The sequence below is a fragment of the Mus caroli genome, chromosome 8, assembly GCF_900094665.2.
Source record: "Mus caroli chromosome 8, CAROLI_EIJ_v1.1, whole genome shotgun sequence".
NCBI classification, from domain to species: Eukaryota; Metazoa; Chordata; class Mammalia; order Rodentia; family Muridae; genus Mus; species Mus caroli.
This window is the reverse complement of record NC_034577.1, coordinates 27,274,262-27,301,454: the sequence shown is the minus strand read 5'-3', so window position 1 is coordinate 27,301,454 and position 27,193 is coordinate 27,274,262. Positions and strand designations below refer to the sequence as shown.

Sequence of the window (27,193 nt, the reverse complement as noted above, 5' to 3'; positions counted from 1 at the left end):
GTTGATGTTTTCTGTAGGTGCTTTGAGATTCCCTTCTGTGTACTTGTAATAAGCATGAGCATTACGTTTAGAAATTATTTTTATCTGACATATACACACACAGGTTTTCATAGGACACTTTCATACATGTATCATGTAGTTCATTGTTTTTCCCCTGCTCCATGACCCCCACACTTCCTTCCTCTCTCTTTAGTCTCCTCTTCCTCCTCCTGCTTTTGTGGCTCATGGATTCACTCTTCTTCCTCCAGTCCTTTTCCCCCATTCTCACAGTGCCTTTACACACACACACACACACACACACACACACACACACACACACGTGCACGCTCACATGCACACCCCTAGATCTGCATATGAGAGAAAATGTTGTGATATTTTTATTTCTGAGTCTGGCTTACTTTGCTTAGCATAATCATTTCTAGTTGCACCCATTGTCTTGTGAATGTCATAATTGCATTGTTCAAAACTGAATAAAATGGAATTGTGTGTGTGTATCTCATTTTCTCTATCCATTCAACGCTGATGGGCATCTAGGTTGCTTCCATATCCTGCCTATTGTGAATAGTGCATCAACTAAAAAGGATGGACAGGTGTCTCTCTGGTATGTTGACTTAGGGCTCTTTGGAGATATATCTGCAAACTTGCTTCTTATGGTAGTTCTTTTGTTTTTTTTTTTTTTGAGAAATATTCATACTCTCATGGCTGCTTTAGTTTGTATTCTCACAAACACTGAATAAGGCTTCTGTTATTCCCATATCTTTGTCTGCATTTGTTGTTTCTTTCCTTGATGATACTGGCGTGAGATGGGGACCAGAATGGTTCTGAATTTGCATTTCTGATGGCTGAGGGTATTGAACATCTTTTTCTAATTATTTGCCCCTTGTATTTTAATCCTTTGAGAATCGTCAGCTCAGCTCATTGACTTTTTGATTGATTTGAAATTGTTGGTATTTTATTTTTATAAATACTACATATTAAGTTACTGTCAATGAGATTTTCCTCCCGTTTTGCAGACTTTCTCTTTATTTTACTGATTGCTTCCTTTGCTTTGCGGGTGATTTTTAATTTCATTCAACCTAGTGTGGGGTTGTATCTCACCCTGTGGGGAGCCTTGCCTCTGCCTGGACCTTGAAGTGTTTTCCTAGAGTACTTTCAGAATTCCAGGAAATTTAGGGTCAGAAATACAGATCTAGTTATCTCTATCTATCTATCTATCTATCTATCTATCTATCTATCTATCTATCTAGTTATCTATCTATCTAGATATCTATCTATCTAGTTACCTAGCTATCTCTATCCATCCTCAGTTCTTCTAGCATTCTTTGCTGTTTTTTCTCCATTGTATATTTTTGAAGACTTTATTGAAAATCAAATAACTACAGCTGTGATTTAATTCTGCCATCGTAGTCCCTCGATCCATGCATGTGTTTTTGTGCCAGTGCCTTGTTCTGCTTTGTTTGTTTGTTTTGTTTACTGTCTCTTTGGTCTAATTTGAGATCAGTTATTGCAGGGTCTCTGGTTTGCCTTCTGCTTAGGACGGCTGTTGCCATTTGGCGTCATTTTGCTTCTCTTTAAATTTTAGAATTTTTTTTCTCTTTCTCTGAAGAATATCTTGAATTTTGATGGGGATTATGTTGAATCTTAGAGTAGTTTCTGTACTTTATTGTCACCATATTCTGACAATCTGTGTGTATCGAGGGTCTTTCTATCTTCTAATGTCTTCAACTTTTTTCTTCAAAGTTTAAAGTTGCCGAAGGCTTTCAAGCCCTTTGTCAGTTTATTCCTAGGTTTTTGAAAGCTGCTATTCGTGGGACCTCCTACTCTCGACTTCTTAATCAAGTTCATTATTTGAGATGTAGGGAAGCCACTGACTTTAGTGTATTCATTTTGCAACCTACTTTGTAGCTGAAAAATATTTATCAGGTGTGAGGGGTTTCTGGTAGGACTATTAGGGTCTTTAAAAAAATTAGTATCATACCATCTGCAAGTAGGAATAATTTTACTATTTGTATGCCTTTGTTTCTTCCTCATATTAAACTTCACTAGCTTAGCTTTTTTAGCACCAGATTGAATAAAAATGGAAAAACTAGGGACTTTTGTCTCATTCCTGATTTTAGAGGAGATAGTTTCATTTTTCCCTTGTTTATCATGTCGGCTGTAGGTTTACTGTCTGTGGCCTTCATTATATTGAGACAGAGTCCTTCTGTTTGTAGTTTCTTAAGGGCATTTTTGCATGAGGGCCATTGAACTTTGCCAAAGTCTTTTCATGTGCACAGTGAGATGCTCATGTCCTGGACACTGTCCTTGAGTCTTCTAACATCTAATGTGCTGAAGCATCGTTGTAGCCTTAGAATCTGACCCTCTTGGCCATGGTGTATGACCTTGTGTGTTCCTGAACTTTGTTGGCAGGTTTATTTTTGTATTTATGCTCGTCATGGGTATTGGTCTATAGCCTTTCTGTGTCTCTCTGTCTCTGTCTCTGTCTCACTGTCTTTGTCTCTGTCTGTTTCTCTGTGTTTGTGTGCATGCATGTCCTTAACTTTTGGTAGGGTATTGCTAGCTTCACAAAATGAGTTTGGTGCTGTTCTTTCTCTGTGTATAGTATGGAACAGTTTGGGGAACATGGCTGTTTGCACGTTTGTTTTAGGGTTGGTGGAATTCAGCAGTGAGCCCACCTACTCCAGGGCTTCTCACTGATAGAAGACTAATCAACTTTTTTCCACATGTATGGGATAAAATACCTGACAGGAGCAACTTCGGGAAGGCAGAGTGTGTGTTGGCTCTCTCTCATTTTGAGCTACACTCAGTCATGGTAGCAGGCCTCGAGCAGAGGATTGCACCTGTAGTCAGTAGCAGAGGGAAATGAATATTCATACTCCGTTTCTTCCTTCTTTTTCCACAGCCTGGGATCCCAGCCCGTGGAATCCCCCCAGACCCCCCCCCCCATTCAGGGTGGGTCTTCCCACCTCAGTTCACCTGATCTGAAATCTCTAAGTAAATCACCAAGGCTTACGCTGGTGTGACTCTGATCCCATCAAGTGCCCAGTCAGTGCCACCGCCCAGGCTGTCCCTGCTTCAGTTCTGCTGCATAACTTTTATTAAAATTCTCTGCGTGTGTGTCTGTGTCAGTGACATCACTTAGAACTTTGCAGGAAGATATGGTAGCAAGATTGTGATTTAGTAAAAGTCACCATGCTAATGGCTTGCCATTGTTAAGAGTCCATGGAAAGAAGGTAAAAGTTAAAGTGGGCCCGTGAGATGACTGAGGGGATGAAGGCTTGGTACAGGAGCCTAGTGGCCTGAGCTTGGGGTCTGAGGCCCGTGGACAGTGGAAGGAGAGAACTTGACTCCCTCAGTTTCTCCTCAGACCTACACACATGCACCATGTCATGCGTGCACACATACACACGCTAAATAAAAAGTCTAAATGTGAATCAAAGGAGCTTTATAATTTTCTTAACTTTGTATTTCTTTGAACTGCAAGTCGACTTAATACATGTGACAGGATTTGACAAATGTGGGAATGAATTCTTACTTTTTAACTGTATTTACTGAATTCTTGGAACGGAAATTTGCAAACACTTCTGGAATACTAATCACATTTGCTTTCTTATTTTCAAGAAGAAGAAATTTAAATCTGACATATTTTATCTTATACAATTTCATGTTTGCAGCCTTTCCTGTTTATAATTAGCCCATCAGTGAGAAATGCTTCTTGCAAGATATCTACCTTGCCTTCCACTACACTTCCTTTCTGATACTTTGATACGTTCTCTACAATTGTTGAAAAGTCCAAAACAAAATTCTATCTTTCGTCATCTATTTGTTCATTGGATTTTGAGAAAACTCTGAGTAAGTCTCTTAGTTCTTTGCTGATGTTACCACCAGCAAGAACCAGGGACTCGCAGCATGAACAGACTATACGCCTACTGCTTAGGAAGAGGCTTTCTTCTCTGTGGATGAGCCATGTTTTGTTTCCAAGCACAAGGCTGAGAAGGAAGATTGGTGGATGCTCTCCTTTAAGTCACTATAAAAGAACGAGATGACATTTTTAACTGTAGCAACACAATAAGTTATCCGATCCAAGCTGTTTAAGATCTAGGCTGCTGCGCACTTGAAGTACGGATTGTCTTCCTTGCGTGGCAAAGAGTTAGTGCCAGTTCTGGAAGATTCTTATTTGGAGTATGAATTAAAAAGTAACCAAAGAAAGAAGGAAAGCGTATTTATTTTCTTTTAAATATTTTAGTGCCGTGATGCCGTCACCAGGAACATCTTCCAGCCCCTTAGAACCTGCCATCTCAGCCCAAGAGCTGGACGCTCGGGTAAGGCTTCTGTACAGTGGCGATCAGCTTATGAAAACGTAGCTCATACTCTAAGGTAGATGAGCACATTTTATCGTAATGGAACAGTGGTGCCTGGAGTTCTAAGTGTGTTTTAAAGCAGTGCTGTGTCCTTTTTTTTTTTTTTTTTTTGCTAGACTGGGCTATATGCCAGGTTGGTGGAAGCAAGGCAGAAACACGCTAATAAGATGGATGTACCTCCAGCTATCTTGGCAACAAACAAGGTTCTGCTGGACATGGCTAAAATGAGGTGAGCTGCTTATGTTCTGCTTCTCTGTGAATTTGGGATGGTTTCCAACACCTGAATTTCTTACCATTTCTGGGCCATGCTCCGTTAGCTTTCATATATGTTGTTTTTGCTTTGAATTCCTTAATTAAGCACAAATTTTTCTTAAGACATCCTTAAGGTCTAGCTTAATTATTGTTTTCCCCATGATGTCTTTCATTGTGTTAGTCAGCCAAATAATTCCTCCCCCTTGAACTTATCAAGGGTTTTCAGGTGAATTCTAAAGACGCTATTATTTGAATATTGCTTTATTTCCTTTTCTGTATAACTAGTTGTGAACATGTATCCTATACTAGAAATTAAACTCTGTGAATAGCAGTACTAGTTTCCCACCTTGTTGTGGCTTTGATATCACCAGCACTTGTCTCAAAAGAGCAAGATGGTTAGCAAGCACATAGCACTTATTTCCAAAGTTTTGTCTATTTGTTCCTTTAAAACTTTCTGTCACCAAATCTCACTTAATAAGTATTGCTTAAATGCAGGATGTTCTAAGGATCCTTAGCACATAGTAGTTTACATGTTACTATAACTATTTTGTTAAGTAAATAAATATTCTAAGGTGACACTTTACTATTCAGAGAATACTTAAGGTATAAGAGTAACCATTGATTAGATTGGTGGATTTTAGAAAGGTGATATTATATAGTCTTTGATATTGGACATACTGGAAAAAGCTGAGTGCTATGACTCATGGGTATTTTTATCCTTAAAAGTGCAGCATAGAAGCTGTACCATAATAAGGGCATTTAAAATGGAAATGTTCTAACTAGCATCATGGACTTAAAACAGACTCAAATAAACCCATTGAGGTAAAGGCCTAATGAGCCTGCTTACTGTTCCTGGAGACATTTTACAGGGAAGAAATATGAATGAGACTTAGTTCTAAGTTTATTAGCCTTTCTTACTATTCCATTTAGAGCCTCATAGTTTCCATGTCTGTGAATAATATGAATAACCAACTGGAACACTGGGTGTTAGCATATCTTTTCTGATAACGGTCTCTTCACTAGTTAGAACTGAGTTTAGTGGTAATAGAAGCAGGGCCTTTATTTGCTAATTGTTTACATAGCATGGCTATCAGTGGACGAAAGCAGAGAAAGGATTCACGAGCCATGGCCATTTGTACAAAGTGCTGGTTTTGATTGTAGAAAGGATACAGTTAGAGGGTACAACATGAGGCTGAACACAAACTAGATTCTCGGAGGGATACTGTCTCAGTGGCTTCATCATTCTCTCTCTCTCTCTCTCTCTCTCTCTCTCTCTCTCTCTCTCTCTCTTGTAAATGACAGACCGACTACTATTGAAAACATGAAACAGATCGATGGTGTCTCTGAAGGCAAAGCTGCTCTGTTGGCCCCTCTGTTGGAAGTCATCAAACATTTCTGTCAAGTAAATAGTGTTCAGGTACTGTTCTGGTTTACATAACCTCTTAGAGAATAACACTTCTGACCATTTCAGAGGGAACACTTTCTTTCTTTAGTTGTATTTCTACCCAGAGAATGGATTCAGATTGCTTTACAGTAAATGATTGTAGTAACATGTTAACTACAGGGCTGGTGAGATGGCTCAGCAGGTAAGAGCACTTACTGCCCTTCTGAAGGTCCTCAGTTCAAATCCCAGCAACCACATGGTGGCTCACAACCACCAGTAATGAGATCTGATGCCCTCTTCTGGGGTGTGTGAAGACAGATACAGTGTACTTATGTATAATAATAAATAATCTTTAGAAAAAAAACATGTTAACTACATACTTCTTAAAATTAACGGATTCAGGACCTCCCTTTGTAGCCTAGGCTTCCCTGGAATTGACCTTACAGCCCATTTGGCCTTGAACTTGGATTCCTATCTCAGTCTTCCAGTTTGAGGACCCTAGGCAGGAGCCATCATGCCTGGGAACTCCTACCTGTATTGGTAATGCTAAAGTAGCTGTCAGTATACATGTCCTTAGTGGGAACGTGCTATTTTAAGTGTGGACATGTATTGTATTTTGGCTGACAGGTTCTTTTATTTTCCAGTATGGCAGTTAGGAATTGAAGTTGTGTATGTATCCTAGCTGTCAGTTGGTTGGGAGTTTTCCTTTGGTTTTGCATGTGTCCTAATCAATGCCCCGTCCTGCAGTTAGGAGTCCTCTGATTGGACAGCTTTCCCTGTATTCTCTGCAGTCTTTGCCGTGTTGCCTCACTCCAGTCGATCATCTCTTGTTCCACCACACAGACTGGTTCCACAGAGTTGTCTTACTTTTTTTTTTTTTCTTCAAACTCCCCATGTAGACCCCACTGTGAGATGAGACCATGGGGGGCTGTGAAGCCTGCTGGTCAGAGTCAGGGTCTCAGGGCTTCAGCTCTGGTTTTCCCTGTGCATGTGATGTTGTCTTCCATTTCCCTGGGTCTCCATTTGCTTCTCTGAACCACAGAAGTGATGACTTCCTTCCCTGGCCAGAGAAGTGGTGACGTGGATGACGTGTGTTAGAGAAATGAAGCAGTCATGGCAGTATGTGGGCTCATGCCTCCCCGGCGGGCAGGCCCACTGGGTCCTCTTCAGAGCACTCTTCCCTGATCCACATAGGGTGTCTGATGTTTGTGTATACCGTATCCTTTTTTGAAACAGAATACCTTTGGCCATCTTAAAATTTCTCTTTCCTAATTTTATACAAGCAGTTGTATATAACTCACCACATTTCATATGAGATATTTTAAAAATGAAATTATGGTAACTGAGGGAGCATGCTCTCTGTGAGCGCTTAGTAAGCCCCTTGTCAAGAGCAGAGACAGAAGCGAGGCAAATGAGAAATGGCCCAAAGGACTGGTGCCAAACAACCATCCTGAATCTTCTGGAGAGAGAAAAATGACTTGTGCAGTTAGCTTGCATTATTGAAACCATTTATTAAATAAATAGTCACTATATTTAATAAGCTTTTAATATATTTGTTTCAAATATATTTATATTTTTATTGAGCTCCATAAATGACAAGATAAAGAAACAAAGGGTCCTCAAATTGAATCCCATAATTACTTTCTCACAAATCTTTGTTTAATAGAGCGTAATAATATATTATCTTACCAAGATGAAACCAGGTTTATTCATTGGGAGACTGGGTCCATTGCATTAGTAAGCTATTTTCCCCTTGTTTATTATAACTAAATATGCTGTTCTAATCTGACTGTAATATATGACTAAAAAAACAGCTATAATTTATTTATTTTAAAGCTTAAGAAAATTCCATTATTTTTAATGAATTTTATTTTTTAATAGCTCCCTGTTCTTTCTTTCGGGTAGTTCATAAAGAACTATACCTAAGAGAGTTGTTTAAGTACATCTTTTAAGTAGTGTGTGTGTGCGTGTGTGTGTGTGTGTGTGTGTGTGTGTGTGTGTGTGTGTAGGATCCACCTGATGTGGTGCTGGACATAAAACTGAAGTCCTCTGGAAGAGCAACACATGTTCTTCCCCATCGACCAGTCAGCCCTTATCTAAGGCTTTACCTGATGCCTGAAGGCCAGAGCTCTGGTTGGGATGTGTATTTTACTGTTAATTATACAACATATTTTAACATAAATGCATATATACATATATATATATGCATACACACACACATATATATATACATACTTAGTCATATACATATATAGATATAGTGAGGATATGACTCTTTATGATCTATGTGCCTATTCTGTGATTATGGTATCTAAACTTGTATACTGATTCTGTCCAATGTTCAATCCCAGAGAATTAGGGGATTGGCTTAGAGACATTAGTTAGAACATTATGTTTCCTTTTGGGTTCTTCTGAACTCAAAGGAAGATGAGAAAGTTTGTCGCATGCTCTTAAGTTATTTGACCCTTTAAATCAACATGTAAATCATTCCCCTCTTTTGCATTCCCCATGAAAACTCTTTGTCACTTAGAGATTTGGTGTTTCCCCTTCCTGCACTGCCTCACAGCCATGCGTGCGTTGATCACTGTGTGGATGGTGTTCTTAGGTCTGTTATTATCTTATTCTGACTTGTGCTACATTTAAAATTCTGCAGACAGACCTCCTTTCCAGTGCCAAACCTCACAAGGAACAGGAGGAAAGTCAGGAGATGGAAAAGAAAGACTGCTCACTCCCCCAGTCTGTGGCCGTCACATACACTCTATTCCAGGAAAAGAAAATGCCCTTAGTAAGTGCCGCCTTGAGGTGACAGCGCTATCTGTGTGCTCTTGTGTTTTCTCAACTTTTCAGGGTTGAAGCTGTGACATGGGGTCTCTTACTTCTTGTCAGACAGTCAGTCTCGTCTTTAATTTTCAGACACAGTGGCATCGTTTGTTTCTGGTAAACCTTTGTCTGTCGGGGAATAACTGCAAGACTAGTGTGACAGTGTGTCTTAACAGAGACTGTGTCACAGAGAACACAACTGGGGCTCAGGGAAAATGTAGCAGAAGGACTTGAAAACCAGTATAAAGCCATTAGCGTACATATTATTAAGAAACACAAAAACAAAATGTGATCCAATAATACCAAATACAGGTATACCATTCCTTACACCATTTACCACGAAACATGAGAAGTTGTGTATTATGGAATGTGTGTAAATTTTAGTCCACTCTACCTTCAGTTTGACACACTTACCAAGTATGTGGGAGCTCTATCCTGAGCACTATCACAGAACATAAGTTCAGTAAGCTGAACAGAAACAGCACAAAGCTGTGGAAACACACTGTTACGTGTGTATGGTGTATACACTCTCTCTGGAAGTTATTCAGGGATCTGAAAATAACGTGGAAAGAACTTATTCTCTCCAGATCACCTGGCCCTCGCTCCTCTTTTTCCCTCCAAAACTATGTTGGACACGATTTTAAAAATCGTATTGCAGTGAAAAATGGCCAGAGGTAACATTTCTTCCTTGGTCTAAGCTAAGTTGTTAAGGCTGTGGGATGTTTACTCTATGACACGGAGAGCATATCACTAGAGTGAGGGCACCTTGAGACCCCTGCTTTGTATTCCCGGCCTCTCTGCCATTAAACTGATTTGGGCCAGCTTGTGTGGGTCAGGGCCTTGTTTTCCTGCCTACCCAGCATCAGGATACTTTAGTCAGCTTATGGTCAGATGGAAATAAGAACACACAGTCAGTACCTATTTTTAAAATATATACAATAACAGAATATGATCACCAAGAAATTTTGGAATGGGCTCCAAATTTCAGAATAAAGCATATTATAGAGTTCAATAATAATGAATAAAATATATTACATTCTATTATCAGTGAAATGATGAATAGAATATCTTCATTTATGTCTTGTGGTATTATGCAGTAGTGTTTGATTTTGCAAAATGATTGTTGATTATCTATACCTCCCTGGAGTCTTAAGAGGGTCTAGCTAGTTAACCGCAGGATTAAACACATCTGAGGACTAATTAGTGATAAGCAATAATACAATTAGTTGGAAGTAATTTGATGCCTGGTATCAAATAACCCCGATATTATACACACAAGGTCCAGGCTTTTTAATAGAAGCAATTTAATACCTACTTATGGAAGATGAAATTACTGCCCTAGATGGTCTGCTCTGTGAATCAGTCAACATTCACAAATACAGTCTAAATTCAGACTTTCTAAATACATTGGAAGAAATATCACGAATATTAGTGTGAATGTCTCTGCCTTTTTATTTAAAAAAGCTTTTGCCTAATATATATTGTAAATGTATTTGGAGCTACATATGTTTCAAAATCTTCATAAAGATACTTACTGCATTACCTTTAAGTTCAGTAGGTATGATAAGAGTGAGCAAGCATTCTTGTTAAACTGTAGTTATTGTTTTATGCACGGTGCTTATGGAAAATACTTATTATTAGGGTCTTCCCAGGACCCTTTAAAGAGTTTTTCTGGAGCCTTGGAAATTGTCTTCCTGGAAGTTGATGTAGCCAAAGCACCATTCCAATTTTAAGAGCATTACAATACAGCATTCTCTGTTTTCAGAAGGTGTAACAGGTATGAGGCTTAGCATCACAAGGCTGCTGGCTAACACCAATAGCTTTTTAAAGAGAATACAGAAGGAAGGGGCGGGGATTGAACTTTTGACTCAAGTTGCATGATTTTTGTTTTAATCAATATATAGGGTGGAATCTGTGGAGGTCTATATACTAATTTTAAAGGAATATTTAAAATGAAAATTGTATCCAAGGGTTATTCTTTGCTTATTTATCAGTGAGTATTTGCTCCCTGAAGATGTCAGGTGTTTTCTGTCTGGGAGGTGCGGCCACAAGTCTTCAGCGCACTGATGTTCTTTTGTCTGTTTCTGTTTTGTTTTTGCTTCTCTCTCTCTCTCTCTCTCTCTCTCTCTCTCTCTCTCTCTCTCTCTCTCTCTCTCTTTCTTTCTGCAGCACAGCATAGCTGAGAACAGGCTTCTGCCTCTCACAGCAGTGGGCATGCACTTAGCCCAGGCGGTGAAAGCCGGCTACCCCCTGGATATGGAGCGAGCTGGCCTGACCCCAGAGACTTGGAAGATTATTATGGATGTTATCCGAAACCCTCCCATCAACTCAGGTGATGAGCGCAGCGCTTCTCCGCAACCTAATGACCCGAGTCAGCTCAGTAAACAAGCGACTCGCTCAGCTTCACATTAACAGCACTGACCCTTGCGCTGTGGTTTGATAACTTTTTTTTTATATAAAAAACAAACAAACAAAACCAAAGACAATCATTTCTTCCTCAGCAGAAGGTGTACTGAAAGTCTTTCTTTTCAGATGATCATTTTCTCACCCATCCTCAAATCGGGCATGTAGGTCTAAAGCCACACGGTCCTTTATGGTTACTCCCAGCCGCTGAAGGACTCCTCCATTTCCCCTTACTGCCTCTGAGTCCCTACCAGACATGTCAAGCTCTGTAACCCCAGCAGAGGGGTTTCTTCTCCGTGCTTGACAGATGGCTCAGCAGTTAGGACTCCAGGCTGTTCTTCCAGAAGACTGGCGTTCCTGCCACCCACAACTTACTGTAACTCCAGTTCCAGGGACTCTGACAGCCCCTTCTGACCTCTGTTGGGACCAGGCACACACATGATGCATAGACACACATGCAGGCAAAGCTCCCATTAAAAAGGGCCTTTGTTCTTGTCCCACTGAGGAACCTCAGCTCCGCCATGAAGCTCTGTCCCCTGCTTGCCTTACAGAAATATTTAAGAAATGATGTTCCCCAATCCCCAACCCCAGAATTCAAGTTAAGGCACATTAGAGAATTTCCCTCTTAAATCCACAAATATAAGGTCAGCGTGTTATAACAATAAATCTGATTTTTAAAAAATTCTGTTGGACTAAAGCAACGGTCATCTTAAAAACAACCATTTTCTGCAAAGCTGAGTGGATTCTTACTTTTTCTTACTTGAGCTTTTTTCCCATGTGGAAACAACTCAGATTGTCCCTCACCCAAGTATCTGTAAAATGATGAAACAACAGAATCACTTGGTAAGAGTCTTCCTCAAATACAGTCTGGTTATAATTTGATTTTCTGTACATATCTGTGTATAGAGAAAGCATGTCTAGACATGCTAATTTAAGACTTAGAATGATACTTGCACATTTACAATTATAAGTTAATGAATTGATAGTTTTGGGAACTCAGTCAATGTGGTTCTGCTAAGGTTAAATTTAAGTTTCTACATTTTGAGACCCAAGGGCCAGATCTTGGGCTTTGTGGTAAGATGTCCAGAGTAACTCATTTAGAGTCGTCTTATGAGACAACCAGTCTCCTCGAAGCAGTAGCCAGTCTATTCGACTTGAAGGCCGAGGGGGCAGAGCAGATTTACTGTTCAGGATTAGATTCAAGGTGTATCAACCTTTGCCTTTTGCAAAATGACACATCATTTTAGGGGAAGCTAAAAACTGGAATTTCATTTAGAAATGCATTGTCTCTTAGGACTCAAATACGTGCTTTTTAAAATTTTTTTATTTTTATATATATTTATTTATTTTTGGGTTTTTCAGACAGGGTTTATCTGTGTAGCCCTGACTGTCCTGGAACTCACTCTGTAGACCAGGCTGGCCTCGAACTCAGAAATCCGCCTGCCTCTGCCTCCCAGGTGCTGGGATTAAAGGCGTGCGCCACCACTGTCCAGCTAGCTACATGCTTTGATAAGATGGTTGGGCAATGTTATGCAGCATTACTTCCTTTAAAAAAATAAAAAAATATCATGTTTGCTGCTGATTGGCTGAAACCATGAACTGATAGACAGACAGGTAGCCTAGACAGGTAGATGCAAAGACTTGGGCAGGAGACACACTGGTGAGCCAGTCTTTGCTCTGACAGCTCATGGTTTCGGACCTACACCTTTTGAGGTCTCAATTTCTTCATGTGTGAAATAAGAAGAAATAGTATTTTTGTCTTTTGCTGAATTGTGAGAAATACATTGGATACCAGACAGAGAGCCTTGGTCCATGGCAAATAATAGGGTCATCTGTGATGGACGGTGAGAGTTGAAGTGAATGGTAATGTCTAAGAGCATTTAAAAATATCCTCTAAATATCATCTCTTGTATAGTCCAGCTTTTTGATAGTTAATTGAGAGTATATAAAGTTGGAGCTTGAGAGATGGCTCAGTGCATCAGTGCTGCTTCTTCAGAGGACCCAGGTTGGGTTCCCAGCACCCACATGCTGACTCTCAAATGTCTAGGACTTCAGTTCTAAGGAATATGAATATGCCCTGCTCTGGCCTATCCAGGCATCTGGCACACACACAGTACATGTGCATGCAGGCAAAACGTCATACACATAAAATACACACAAATAAATATTGAAGAAAGCATATATGAAGTCAATAAGTAAGTGTATGCAGGGGAAGACTCTTTAAAACTGTATAACTACTCCTCAGCATGGATTTGTCTCCATGGGGATATAAAAACCTGTGAATGGCCAAGTGTCTTCTAAAATGTAACACAGACATACATGTAACACATATTCTATATACTTTAAATTATATTCTATCACATACAGTATGCAGCTACTACACTATAAATGCTTTTCTCGTAGTTGTTAGCATGTATTGTTTGAGAAATAGTGAGAATGTGTGTTCATGTTTAGTACAGATGGTGATTTTTGTTTGCTCTGAGGCAAGGTCTTGCTCTGTAGTCGAGGCTGTCCTTGAACTCACCATCTCCTGACTCAGTCTGCTGAGTGCTGGAACTGTAGGCATACGCCACCATAGCCAGTCTGGTTGGTGAAACCAGGATGTGGAACCTGTGGCTTTGGTGAAGAGCCAACAGATAACGATGGTAGACTGTACTTTATAGAAACATGCGACTGAGAATCCTGCAGGATCCAGTGATCTTTTCTGTTTATATACTAAGTAATTGATCAATATTCTTTAATAACAACAAAAAAGGACTATTCTAACCTCAATTCATTATTGCCACATATCTACCGTAACTCTCTGATTTGGCTATGGTAAAGAGTTGAATGCTGTTAATTTAGTTGGGAAGTTATGTGATTTTTAAAGTTATAGAACTTTTGGTGAAGAAGCAGAAATAGAAACACTTCCACTCCTACCCTGTTTTCCATAGGGATTGGGACCTAGAGAGTTGTAAAAATAGTTTTAGTATCATTTGTAAGATTGATGACTTAGCAAGTTTTAACTTTTACATTGCCATTTTAAATCATACTGCCAGATAAATTAACTTAACAGTTATCAAAATAAAAGTAACTTAAAATTTATCTTAAAATTAAACTTAAAAGTTATTAACAATAAAATGTAACATAATTTTATTAAGATTCAGGTTTGTTAAGTCTTGTTTGACTAAGATAAATTAATTTTATTTTCTTTATTGTTTTCTAATGTCTTTAAATATTGTCTACCATAACTTGTGCCCTCTATAGTCTGAGCTTAGTGATTTTGATTTTTGATGTTAATTAATTTTAAATCAATTTTTTGTTATTGAGAATGTATATAAGTACTATGTGCATCATTTCTCCTCTCACACCCAGATCCATTCATTGCCACTCAAATTCATGACCCCCCCCCCCCACACACACACACACACACGCATGTGGGCCTATGTACCAGAGGTTTTCCATGGAGATCTATGGCCCAGCCTGGTGTGAGAGTTACAGCAAAGGGAAGTGAGTGTGAGCAGGGAGGAGAAGTCACTTTCACAGCCAGCTTCGCTGCTGCAGTTGCCTCTACCTCCGCACTGCCCTGCACTGAGTCTGCCGTCTGGCTGGGCCAGTGAGAGGCTGAGAGGCTGACTAGCCAGTGAGGAGTGCTCTGGAGCTTCAGGCGGTGTTTCAGGAGAGCAGATTTCTTCCCAAGTATTACAGCTCTTAGGACAGAAGCTCTCAGATGACAGAGTAGTTCTTGCACACCTTTAATCCATCCAGATAGGATTCTTACGTACAGTTTGGGGGTGCATAAGGGTCTGACAACAGATACTTTTCATTGGTTTGGTCTGAGAGCTTTGGGGGAAACCTTATTTGCATGTGGAAGGGCTTGGTGCTGCTCCTACATACCTCTCTGCAGGGAACTGTGGGAGGGTTGTGGGAGGCTGAAGCTATGTGACAGGAGCCAGGAACCCAGGAGGCATGGCCAAACACCTGCCATCCCATGCAGGCGGAAGTCACTGCCCACCAGGTCACCAGGGTTCGAGGACTGTGCTCAACTGGGGACCAGGCTGTCTGCACAGCTCACCATCCTCCCCCAACACACCACAGACACACACACACATACACACACACACACTCCACCACCACCCCACAGAGACACACCACCCCCATACACCACACACACACACATACACAGAGACACACACACACACCACAGATTCAAAGTCTACTGAGTCCATTCGGTGTTCTCTATGTACATGTGTATAGTATAGCTGATGTGATACCTTTTAAACTAAGGAATTATAAAACCACATACAACCACACATGGTTTAGAAATATTTTTTTTAAGTCATAATTAGATAGCATGATTTACCAAACATCAGATAAAGACTTCATAATAGCGAGTGACTAAGTCACTAGGAGAACACCCCCCACAGTCTGCCGCACTGAGTAAATCTTACTCAGACGGGTGCACAACAGAGATGGTGTTTTAAACCATGCTGATGAAACACGGGTCTTGCTCTTCTAAAATACCCTGCGCCTAGGTTGAGTACATAGGATTCAGAAGTAGATTTCTGTAGCCTGCTTCAAGTCCCAGTAGAGGCAGAGGATATGGCAGTCCTCAAGTCTTAACTCTTGTTTCTTTATAATACATTCACAGTCTGTAAGCTGTAATGTGTGGATGTGAGACTTGAGGTCTGGGTTCATGGCTTTCTTGGATAAGGCACTATGTATGATCTTACTAGAGAGAACTACATTATAAGTTACCGTAAGGAATGAAAATATGTATACTACATTAATATCTGGACATTATTTTTATTTAGCTATAGCCCTGTTACATAATTCAATATTTTAATGAAGTTTGTTTGAGATATAAAATTTGCACAATTCCAAATTGAAATTTATTTTGTATTTTTATAACAATATAATTTTTATGATATAATAGTTTGTATTTTATAATATAATATAATATTAAATATATCATAATGTTATATTAACTCTTCAAAAATTGACTAACTGTGAGTTGAACTCTTACTTTCATACATCTTATTACTCTAGATTTTTCACTCTGTAACTTTATGATTTTATAATTCTGGGGTTTTTGTTAGTTTTTCTATCTTTATATAATTTAAAACTTCTTTTACTACATTGGTTATCCTTAACTAGGCTTAATAAGTTAAGTAAGATATTTAATGAGGTACCTAGATAATACTCTGAATAATTTCTCCTATTCTTTATGTGCATGGAACTGGAAAATTAAGGGTGGCTTCTGAGGGACCTTCAACACAGGGGTAACATGATCCCCTTTAGGGCGCCTAAGGAGGACAGCCAGTGCTGACATTTAACTTTCCAGAGGATGTCTAGTACTGACTCACACGGGACAGTGGAGTAGAAATAAGTAGATCTTAAACTACAAGTGACTTACTTGCAAAACTGTAGTCTCGGTGACTTTAAGATAGTGCTGAGATTTTTCTAAAATAGCACTAGCCAATAGAAATATAACATTAACCACACAGACACCTTAATTTCTAACATCTACACTAAAAAAACTGTATAGATACAATTATTTTTCATAACAGTTTAATGTGTTCTATATACTAAAATATCATTTCAATACTCAATTAACCTAAAGTTCTTAACAAGCTCTTTTACATTTTTTCTGTGTTAAGCCTAAGTCAGATGTTTTATGTCTATAACATGTCTTCTAAAGCTAAAGTTTAATCAGAAATACTTTAGCCAGTATGCCAGTGCGTGCTTGGAAAATGAAGCCAAGAGCATTTATTATCATGGTCTTTATTATCTACATAGTGATTTCAAGGCCAACTTGGGCTATTTGAGGCAGTGTCAAAAAAAAAATAATGTCAAAATAGTAACATCAAAAAGTGTGGCCCATAATTAGCTTTTATAAGCCTTGAAGGTGGACAAAATAGACTGGTATAATATCAGTTTTTAAATTTAATACTTGAATTACTTTACTTTAGATATTCAGTAGGGTGTGATAGGTTAATGGTTATAGTACCAGATACAGAACAGTTTAGAGATAATTTATCACAATGCATCAAGCTACAGTGTATCTAACCTATGGACCACCAACCCCACTTTCAGCAGGCCAGAGATACAAATGTAAGATAACGTTCATTAGAACATTATTCTAAAGAAAAAGTGAAGACAGTGGGTACTCAAATTTCAGCTTGCTACATGCCCGGAGCAGAGGGCTCATCAGGGCAGTAAGAGTTGTGTGGTTTCTGCAATAATTAGAACAGTGCATTGGCCCAGAACAATTTCAATTGGGCTGATATGATAATCTTGTTGATGATTTTTAGTGCATATCTAGTACAAAGTTCTTTCTAAGACTTTGCTTGGCACCAGTCTTACATTTTAAACCTGGAACATGTGTAGGTAGCCAACTGTACTACTTCTGTTAGCATTTTTTTTCTCCCATTTCGGATGAGCGCCTGAGTACCAACCCATAGTCTTTGGGAAAAAAGAGGCTCTCGGCCTGAAAATACCAACGATTTAAATTCATGTTCTCAAGATGTCATTAGAACAGCCCTTGGCTTCTGAGCACTGCTTGGTGAGCTTTCTAACCCCATTTGTGAAGACAAATAAGCACGTTCTGGCTGCTTAGCTCTATTGTACTCAACACTAAGGATGAGGATGCTGAAGAAAGGATTTGCTTCAAGGAAGAGTGTGGCTTATCTGTAGGAGACACTGCACTGTGTGCCGAAGCCGTGAGGGAGTTGTGTTGGCATTAAGCGTGCAGGTCCCGTCATTCTGAAAGCAAGGCTCTGGTTGGACTCTACCACAGAGCATCCTGCCCTGTGGATTCAGCAGGATTTACTTTGGGCACTTTCTGTCTTCACCTTTCACAAAAACAACGTTGTGATGAACATAGTCTCCCAATTTACCTTACGATGAGCATTTTATTTATTTGTTTATTTTAAATTTTTAATCCTTGTTTTTTTTTAATTTTTTTTATTACGTATTTTCCTCAATTACATTTCCAATGCTATCCCAAAAGTCCCCCATACCCTCCCCCCAACTCCCCTACCCACCCATTCCCACTTTTTGGCCCTGGCGTCCCCCTGTACTGGGGCATATAAAGTTTGTGTGTCCAATGGGCCTCTCTTTGCAGTGATGGCCGACTAGGCCATCTTTCGATACATATGCAGCTAGAGACAAGAGCTCCGGGGTACTGGTTAGTTCATATTGTTGTTCCACCTATAGGGTTGCAGATCCCTTTAGCTCCTTGGGTACTTTCTCTAGCTTCTCCATTGAGGGCCCTGTGATCCATCCAATAGCTGACTGTGAGCATCCACTTCTGTGTTTGCTAGGCCCTGGCATAGTCTCACAAGAGACAGCTCTATCTGGGTCCTTTCAGCAAAATCTTGCTAGTGTATGCAATGGTGTCAGCGTTTGGAAGCTGATTATGGGATGGATCCCTGGATATGGCAGTCTCTAGATGGTCCATCCTTTCATCACAGCTCCAAACTTTGTGTCTGTAACTCCTTCCATGGGTGTTTTGTTCCCAATTCTAAGAAGGGGCAAAGTGTCTACACTTTGGTCTTCGTTCTTCTTGAGTTTCATGCGTTTAGCAAATTGTATGTTCTATCTTGGGTATCCTAAGTTTCTATTTTAAGAGCTGTTTTTAAGCCAGGTGGTGGTGGCGCACACCTTTAATCCCAGCACTTGGGAGGCAGAGGCAGGTAACTCTCTGTGAGTTTGAGGACAGCCTGGTCTAAAGAGTGAGCTCCAGGACAGCCAGAGTCACACAGAGAAACCCTTGTCTCAGCAACCCACCTCCAAAAAAAAAAAAAAAAAAAGAAAAAGAAAAAGAAAGAAAGAAAAAAGAAAAGAAAAGAACTTTTTAAAAAAGAACAAATTTATTTGCATGTGTGTGTCTCTGTATGTGTGCATACACACAAATGTGGGTCTCTACAGAGGCCAGAAGAGGGCATCAGATTCCCTGGAGCTAGAATTCCAGATGGTTGTGAACTTCTTGATATGGGAACTAAACTTGGATCCCTTGTAAAAGCAATGTGAGCTCTTAACTATCTCTCCAGCCCCAAGGATAAATTACTATTTTTTAAAAAATTAATTGGTGACCAATATTTGGAAACTGAAGTATAGTTTCCTTTAAAAGACGATCTATGTGTGATTCTTGTTATTCTCTGGGAACAAAAGACACATTAAAGAATTTTCCCTATTAACTTTACCCCATTTTCTCTTAAGGATGTTACCATTTGAAAAACAGGAATGGGGCGGGGGGACACAATCTTCTTCCTTCAAATATAGTATTTTAACATTTTCACCTGATATTTTCTATAATATTCTGCTTACCTTTTTGTTCATCTTGGTTTTCTTATCTCTTACAGATATGTATAAAGTTAAACTCATCAGAATGTTAGTTCCTGAAAACATCGACACGTACCTCATCCACATGGCGATTGAGATTCTTCAGAGTGGTTCCGACAGCAGAACCCAGCCTCCTTGTGATTCCAGCAGGAAGAGGCGTTTCCCCAGCTCTGCAGACAGTTGTGAGAGCTGTAAGGAGAGCAAAGAGGTGGTCCCCGAGACCAAGGTATCGATTGCATGCCTGTTTGCGAAGTGTCACGTGTGCACTTTGGGTGCCAGTGGGCACATGTTGATCTGCTGTCCTATATAAATCTGCGTGTACTATTCTTTTGCTCTTCAAGGATGATGTCAGAAAAGCTGTTTTTAAAAAGACAAGAAAAGAAGTATAATTTACTATATAGAATGCCAGCTTGGATTTTACCTGTATTGACTTTGTGCTGGAAAAATACACCTTATTCCAGATGTGGTTAATGGAGTTCGCTTTGTGTATCATGGCAGTGTATGTGGTTAATGGAAGTAAAGACAAATCCGACTATCAGTGCCTCCCACTGGTTGATCCTCCCTTCGTTCTCATGCCCTGGTATACAGATTGCGCTCTACGTATGGGTTATGTTATGAGCATAACATAGGGAGTCTTTTCCGTAATTAGACAAAGTAAGCATTCAGTGTTATTTCAGATGACATTAATAATGCTTTGGATATCACTGTTTTTATCATGTGACAGTAGGCAGAGAAGAATCATTCTATAAATGTGCAGGTTTGACTTCTAATGCCTCTAGGGTCACATGACTCTCTGATAGGAATTGATGAGCTTTTAATAACTCACTAAAATTATCTTAGTTCTCCCATGGTAAGCTTGATGTGGTAGCTTGTGGTTGCTAACACAGTGCTAGAGATGAACCTCTGTGCTTTAGCACTGCAGTGATCACTAGAGGGGTCCCAGCCCCTTACTCGTCTCAATATTCTCTTTTTAAAAAACTGATTTTTAAAAAACTGAACTGGCCTTTTAAAATTCTTTACTTTAGTTAGCTTTGTGTATTATCTTGTGTTTCAGATAACCTAGTAACTTAATTATTTGGGAATGTTGAGATTTTTCATAATTTGTTAGCTGTAAAAGGGATATTAGCAAGTGTGTATTTTTAGGTAGAATTAATGAGATTTAGCTTCTGTAGAAAGCCCGACTTTCTATTTCTGTAAATAATGCTGAGCACCTAAGACTTTCAAACTTGTTTTTCCTTCCTGTAAATACAGGAAAGTGTATTCTCTGCTATTATGCCAGTCTGCTGTCCGAGATGCCCCACATCTGTTGTTCATTTCCATGTAAAACTGGTTTTCCTGCCCTTACAGCACTAGGCATGTCTCAGGGTGGCCTTATTGACTCCATGTGACTGTTTATAATGCTGTTCTGGGTAGTGTTTAAAATGTGGAAACTATTTATGGACTGTACCCCACTGCTCTTTGCATTATGTCTGATGTAGGTCTTTGAATTTGCTTCCTTGTGCTGCAGGAGGAAGCTTTTCTGGTGATGGGTGAGGAAGGCACTGATATATGAGTATAGCAGAAAATCATGAGGAGTCATATGCTACTTTAAAAAAAGAACTGTAGTATTTACTTTTACCCTAGGTCCCTGGGCTATCTAATCTCAGGTCCGTGGCTCCCCAAACAATGCTGGGTATAAACTTCGCCTGTGGAGTGGGTATTAAGTCAAATCAGATATTGGTTGGCTACTCCCACAATGACTGAGTACTACTCCATTGCGCAACTGTACCATATCTTCTTTCTCCATTCTTCTGTTGAGGAACATCTAGGTGGTTTCCAACCTCTCTGCCTGTTAGGACTAGAGCAGCAGTGGACATTGTTAAGCAAGTGTCTCTGTGATGGGGTGAAGTGTCCATTGGGTATATACCCAAGAGTGGTATAGCTGGGTCTTGAGTTGGACTCCCATCTTCCTGGAATGTAAGACTTCCAGGGCTAAGTGTTACTAGCTACAAATTAATGATTATAGGAATAAATCAAGATGTTTTATGTGTATGAATATGTGGGATGCATGCATATACGTGCATGTGTATATAGAGGTTTGTTGATATCAAGAACAACTCTCCTATCTTACTCTTTGAGGCAAGGACTCAGTCTAACGTATAGCTCACCAGGTCAGCTCATGTGGCTGGCCTGCTTGCTCTGGGGATCCCTGTGTTTGCCTTCTGAGGCTGGAATTACAGGTGACCCACTGTGTCCATGCAGTGTTTATGTAGGTTCTGGGGAATTCTCTTGCCTTCTGAGCAAGCACTTTAAGCACTGACCCATCTCTCCAGCTCCTAAGAAATGTATACTGTTTACAATGTCCAAGCATATTTTGAAGTTTGTAGGTTATCTAGCTTTGAGTATACAACATGGAAGAAACAATAAGAAATATTCTCCTGCACCATGCTAGCAAGGAGAGAAAGACCTTTGAAAGAGATCTCTGACCTCCACATAGGCACTGTAGTATATATAGCATGTATGCACACACACACACACACACACACACACACACACACACCACTCTAATAATAATGATAACAAATTATCTTTAAACTGGAGGGTAATGATAAGCCAACGCTTAAGGAAATGATATAGTAAATTTTTTCTTTTATTTATTGGATTTTCACCTCAAAATGAGTTCTATAAATATTTCTATTTCATTTTATTTGGTGGGGAGAATAGTAATTCAGGATGTCTGCGTTGTTTTTACAGCTCCTGTGCTTTTTCCATTGAATAAGTATTTCTTTCATCTCTGTTTTCTATAGGCATCATCTGCAGAGTCAAAGAGAAAATTACCCGAGTGGTTTGCCAAAGGAAATGTGCCCTCAGCTGATACCAGCAGCTCATCATCAATGGCCAAGACCAAAAAGAAAGGTCTCTTTAGTTAAGATGACAACGATGGAACAATTTGTGTGTCCTACGTCTTCATTCCTATAAAGAATGAAAAGAAATATTTTAACCTCAAAATTATTTAAAGTCCAAAGTAAAGCTCACCTAAACATGGAGCCACTAGAGCTATGGTATCTGAACCTTCTGAGACCCGGAGTGCAGCATAGACTGTGAGGTCGGCTTCCTTTCCGATTGCCTTCCGAACCAACCCGTGTCACTGTCAGGTTGCAGTCTCTCTCTTCTTGCAGCAGTGTGTGTTGGAAATGGAGGATGTGTCGCTTTAACATATGGAACAGAGCAGTAGTTGCATGGGGACAGATATGAAGATACAGCCGATCTTTGCTTTCCTATGCAGATGCCTGTATGCGCACTGACTGACAGTGTCAGTGCACCAGCCCAGCCAGGGAGACATCAGCTTCCATTTAAAAAGGGAAAGCAGACAAGGACTCCAGTTACAGAAACAACTAAATTCTATGCATTTTCTACACAGTCTTTATTATTTCTCAAACAAAAGTATTCTTTGTGCTGAATAGTAAATATACTAAATTTTCATTTTTAAAATTATTGTGAGTGCCTTCAATATTTGAAGATGCCAAATTTTAATGTCTTATGTTTCACAAATAATTAAAAAACCTGAAAACTCAACTCTGTTCTTGGTAAAATATTGTTATATAAATTTAAGCAGTTTACCATATAGCTTATAAATATATTCAAAGCCTTGGATTAACTTTTTTTTTGTAAATAGAAATGGACTGTTATTAATGCAGGAAAAAATACACCTGAATTCAGAGAAGTTAAAAAAAAGTCACTCAGGGTTCCATTAAGAAAGAATCAAAGCCATTTTTTTTCCAATCTGCCAGACTCCCTCGTATTCATTTTCTTAATTTGAATCTTATTATAAGACATTCAAACTATAATTAAAACATAGAAACTCCCACATTCTCATTTTTCCGCTTTCTATTACCAGAAGGTAGCTTTCCGTATATCACGCATAATCTCCAGTTGCTTCTATCCCTCTGTGCCTTACACTGTGTTTCTGCAATGCATGAGTTGGTATTCTCTGTGGCAGTGTCAGAGTGCTTACAGTGCTGGGTCCCTGCTGGTTGTGGTGGCCTTCTGCAGGAAAACGTCTGCTTCATTGTTTGACTTTTGAGTTGAATTGGGTTTTCTTTCCTTCATGGAATTGGAAAACAAAGCTTGGGGGCAAAAAGTATGCTTGGTTTTTTAGACTTGGTTATTTGGCAGACATTTTCTCAAGATTCAATGAAGTTAGCCTGTTGCTTTAAGGAAAATGACTTACCAATAATTATTGCCAGTAATAAAATAGAAATTTCTAGCAAAAATTACAATTCTGGTGAACATGTATCCTTCACTGGGAACCTGGGCAGCTTTCCTTGACCTGAGGACTTTTCTAATGAGATGAATAAAATAAACACATTATTTTTGATACTATCTAAAGTTTCGTCTGTATCTGGAACATCTAAGTGACCCAAGAAATCAGTGTTTAATGGACAACTAAGACACATTATAATATAGCATATATAGTAATGTAGTCAAGGAGGAGCCCGTGGCTGTCCCTCCAGATACACACTGAAAATAATCACGAAGCAACAGCTACAGTTTCATTTCAAAGATTTAAAGTTTCAAAGATTCTCTACCATTACTTGAAAAGCTATTTTCAAATAGCTTTTCCTAATATAGCACACACACACACACACAGACTGAATACAGTAGACCAGACTCCAGGCTCTTCTTCTCCTGAACTCATCCACACAACGAGAACATTTACAGAAATAAAATGGGGCCATCCTTGTCTTTTTTTTTTAATGTAAATGTGATTTTAAAACGAACAATATTTGTGCTAAATTGTAATTGGTTTACTGCAGCCATTTTTAAATGAATCAATAAATCTTTGAAGAAAGCCTCAGATATGATTATATATCTGTGTAACTGCACACATACTGAGTAACCACAGACCAGAAAGTAGAAAGCAACCAGGTGACACTGAAGGAGTTGGGGGAGGGGAGTCAAATGACAGGGGTGCTAAGAAGGGATGGGGCAGTGAGCGGGAACACATAAAAAAAATAAAATAAAATAATAAAAAAAGAAAGGAAGTGGGAAAAGCAAGGCAGGCACTTAAACCATAGAGGGACAAGAACGCATCGCAGAGAGAGAGGGAAGGCAGAGGGATAACTAACTCTGAAGCTGTTTGAAAAGCCAGAGGGAAACATTACTTATGTCTTTATGTTTACTTAAAAATACATACATACGTACACACACACACACACATATGAGGGATTTGGGGGCTTGGTTTGGTTAGATTTCTTCAGACAGGGTCTCACTGTAGCCTTGTTTGGCCTAAAGCTCATGTGTGTGTGTGTGTGTGTGTAGTTTAAATAAAGTTATGCTACCTCAGGTGATAATGCTCCCCTTAGGAACAATAGACTACTAACAAAATCCCCAGTGCTAAACAGAAAAATCCTCCCTTCAAGTTGTTGGTCAGGGAAGTCCAAGAGACTCCCCAGACAATATAGGCTAAGCTATTGCCGTCACCCTTGGTTGCCTCTGAGAACTTGAAGGTAAGACCCAGTTGCTGAACACACTGCATACTTCAGGGACACAATTTGGAGAAACACCCCCTGGAACTGACTTAGAAGCTTCTCCCTGAGGACTGGTTCTCGTAGTACTGGAAGGTGGTGTGCAAGCTGTCAAGAAAGAAAAGCAGTCAGCCCTTTCCAGCTATAAAACCTGTGAACCATGGCTGTGATCAATATGGCAAAATATCTCAAGGTACAGTGGTGACACATCTTAGGGGTAACTAGCAGCTGTCGAATTGGCCTTACAACTCACTTGGTTGAGGGAATCCATATCCAGGCAACTGCCCACGGCCAGTGAGTTCATGGACCCTAGAGGAGAGCCTGTTACTGCTACTTTCCTAAGCCAGTATAATTGCTAACTCCATTCTAAACATTTATCTTTGTATTCAAAGAAGTGCAGCTCTCACCCCTCATCAACAGAGCATCTTCTTGTTGCAGACAGAGACCATTACAGAAATCCCCAGCTGCTCAAAATGCAGAGAACTGACCATGGGTTGCCCCAAACCCATCAAAGCATCTACAACACTGCCCTTACATGTATGGCTCAAGGAGCATTGTGGAAGAGGGAACAGAAAGATGGTAAGAGCCAGAGAACCAGGGTTTCAGCTGTGAGATAGTGACTTCTATAGATGCCATGGAAGCTACACTCATGAGATCTCAATGGTGCAGTCACCCAGACAAGACCAGCATAATGCCATCACCAGTTTTACATGCCAACACTGAGGGAGGAGATCGCAGAAGGCCCTACCCCTAGATGAAGAGCTATAGGCGATCAATGGCTGCTGAGAGAGGGCAACTGAGTCTTTTCTAGGGTCCACTCTTCTGATAGGTTATCCAACTCAAAGTGGTCAGCCCTGAACATACATACATACATACATACATACATACATACACACACGTATATACACACATATATATATGTGTGTGTATATATATATATATATATATATATATATATATATATATATATATATATATAAAACCTCAGCATTAATTTGATAGAGAGTGAGGGGGATACATAGGGGGACTTGGAGGTAGGGTAGGGAGAGGTTTGGAATGTTGTAAATCAAACATTGATGTATGAAATTCTCAAAACATTTAAAATATTTCATCAAAGTTGAAAATTCTCACGTTTAATTTCTAAAATGATAAATGTTGATGGATGTAAACTGAATTAATAAAAAGTTCTTTAGGACCCTATATTTTTAAGAATGTGAAGGGCCTTGCAACATAATGTTTTGAAAGCTATTAGAGTATGTTATTTGTTATATGGGCATACTATGAATTCTTTAGCTGACTTCATATTGTCGGGTAGTACATAATTTTTTTCTACTAACTGGAACAGCATTGCTTTGACTTTTTGCTTTTCGTTTTGTTTTTTTTTTTGTTGTTGTCGAGACTTTCATTATGTGGTCTCTAGGCTTGCTTTAGACTTGTGACCTGGGCTTGGGGACTGCAGATGTGCCCACGCCCGGGACTGAATGGTCTTAAAATGAAACTCCTGCAGTACAGATGAGGCTGAGGCCTCATGGGATCTGCCTGACTGTTTAAGCCTTATTCCATCTTTCTGTGTCCTTAAAGATACTCAAGATGGCATGATGTCCTCACTAGCTGTTCTTTTCTCTTACAAGACTCTCTGTTAACTATGGCAAAGTCCTCAGTCCTTCCCTCCTGTTCAAAGGAAGGGCTGGGGTAGCTCAGGGGCAGGGGGCTCACCTAGTACACTGAAGACTGTGGCTCCCACCCCAGCACTGCCCAGTATACTAAATGCCAAGAGCCATTTAGGAGAAGCTGAAAACTAGAAGGCGATCTTCCTGAGACGGTTCTGCCATAGACTGGCAATCTATGGCGGATTTGCTTCTGTAGGTTAGGCTGAGGGACAATTCCTGCTATTAATATGCTTTTTTGTTATTATTAAATAAATAACAATTACTAGGTATTGGCCCACCAGTTTGAGCAGGTTTCTGCAGACCTATGAAGATATGCTGTCTTGTAGTGATGCTATACAGACAAAAAAAAAAATAATGATTCTTTAGAATTCCTGATGTAATCCAAATAATTTTAGGAAGAAAGTTTTTAGAGATGGTCTTTTTTTTTTAAGATTTATTTATTTATTATATGTAAGTACACTGTAGCTGTCT

At 39.5% G+C, this 27,193-nt stretch overlaps 1 protein-coding gene across 3 annotated transcripts in view; it reads left to right on the top strand.

Moving 5' to 3' along the window:
• Wrn (WRN RecQ like helicase) overlaps positions 1-24,354 on the top strand; it is a 143,976-nt gene extending 119,622 nt beyond the window's left edge. For 2 of the 3 annotated variants that reach the window (XM_029480718.1, XM_029480717.1), the window contains exons 28-34: positions 4,247-4,322; positions 4,478-4,590; positions 5,916-6,030; positions 8,651-8,782; positions 10,987-11,149; positions 19,566-19,771; positions 22,332-24,354. In XM_029480718.1, coding sequence (XP_029336578.1) covers positions 4,247-4,322; positions 4,478-4,590; positions 5,916-6,030; positions 8,651-8,782; positions 10,987-11,149; positions 19,566-19,771; positions 22,332-22,454 — 928 coding nt within the window. In that variant the 3' untranslated portion in view covers positions 22,455-24,354. The remainder of the gene's footprint in view (positions 1-4,246; positions 4,323-4,477; positions 4,591-5,915; positions 6,031-8,650; positions 8,783-10,986; positions 11,150-19,565; positions 19,772-22,331) is intronic. The other variant, XM_029480716.1, reaches the window with a different exon arrangement.
• Positions 24,355-27,193: the final 2,839 nt, after the last annotated feature.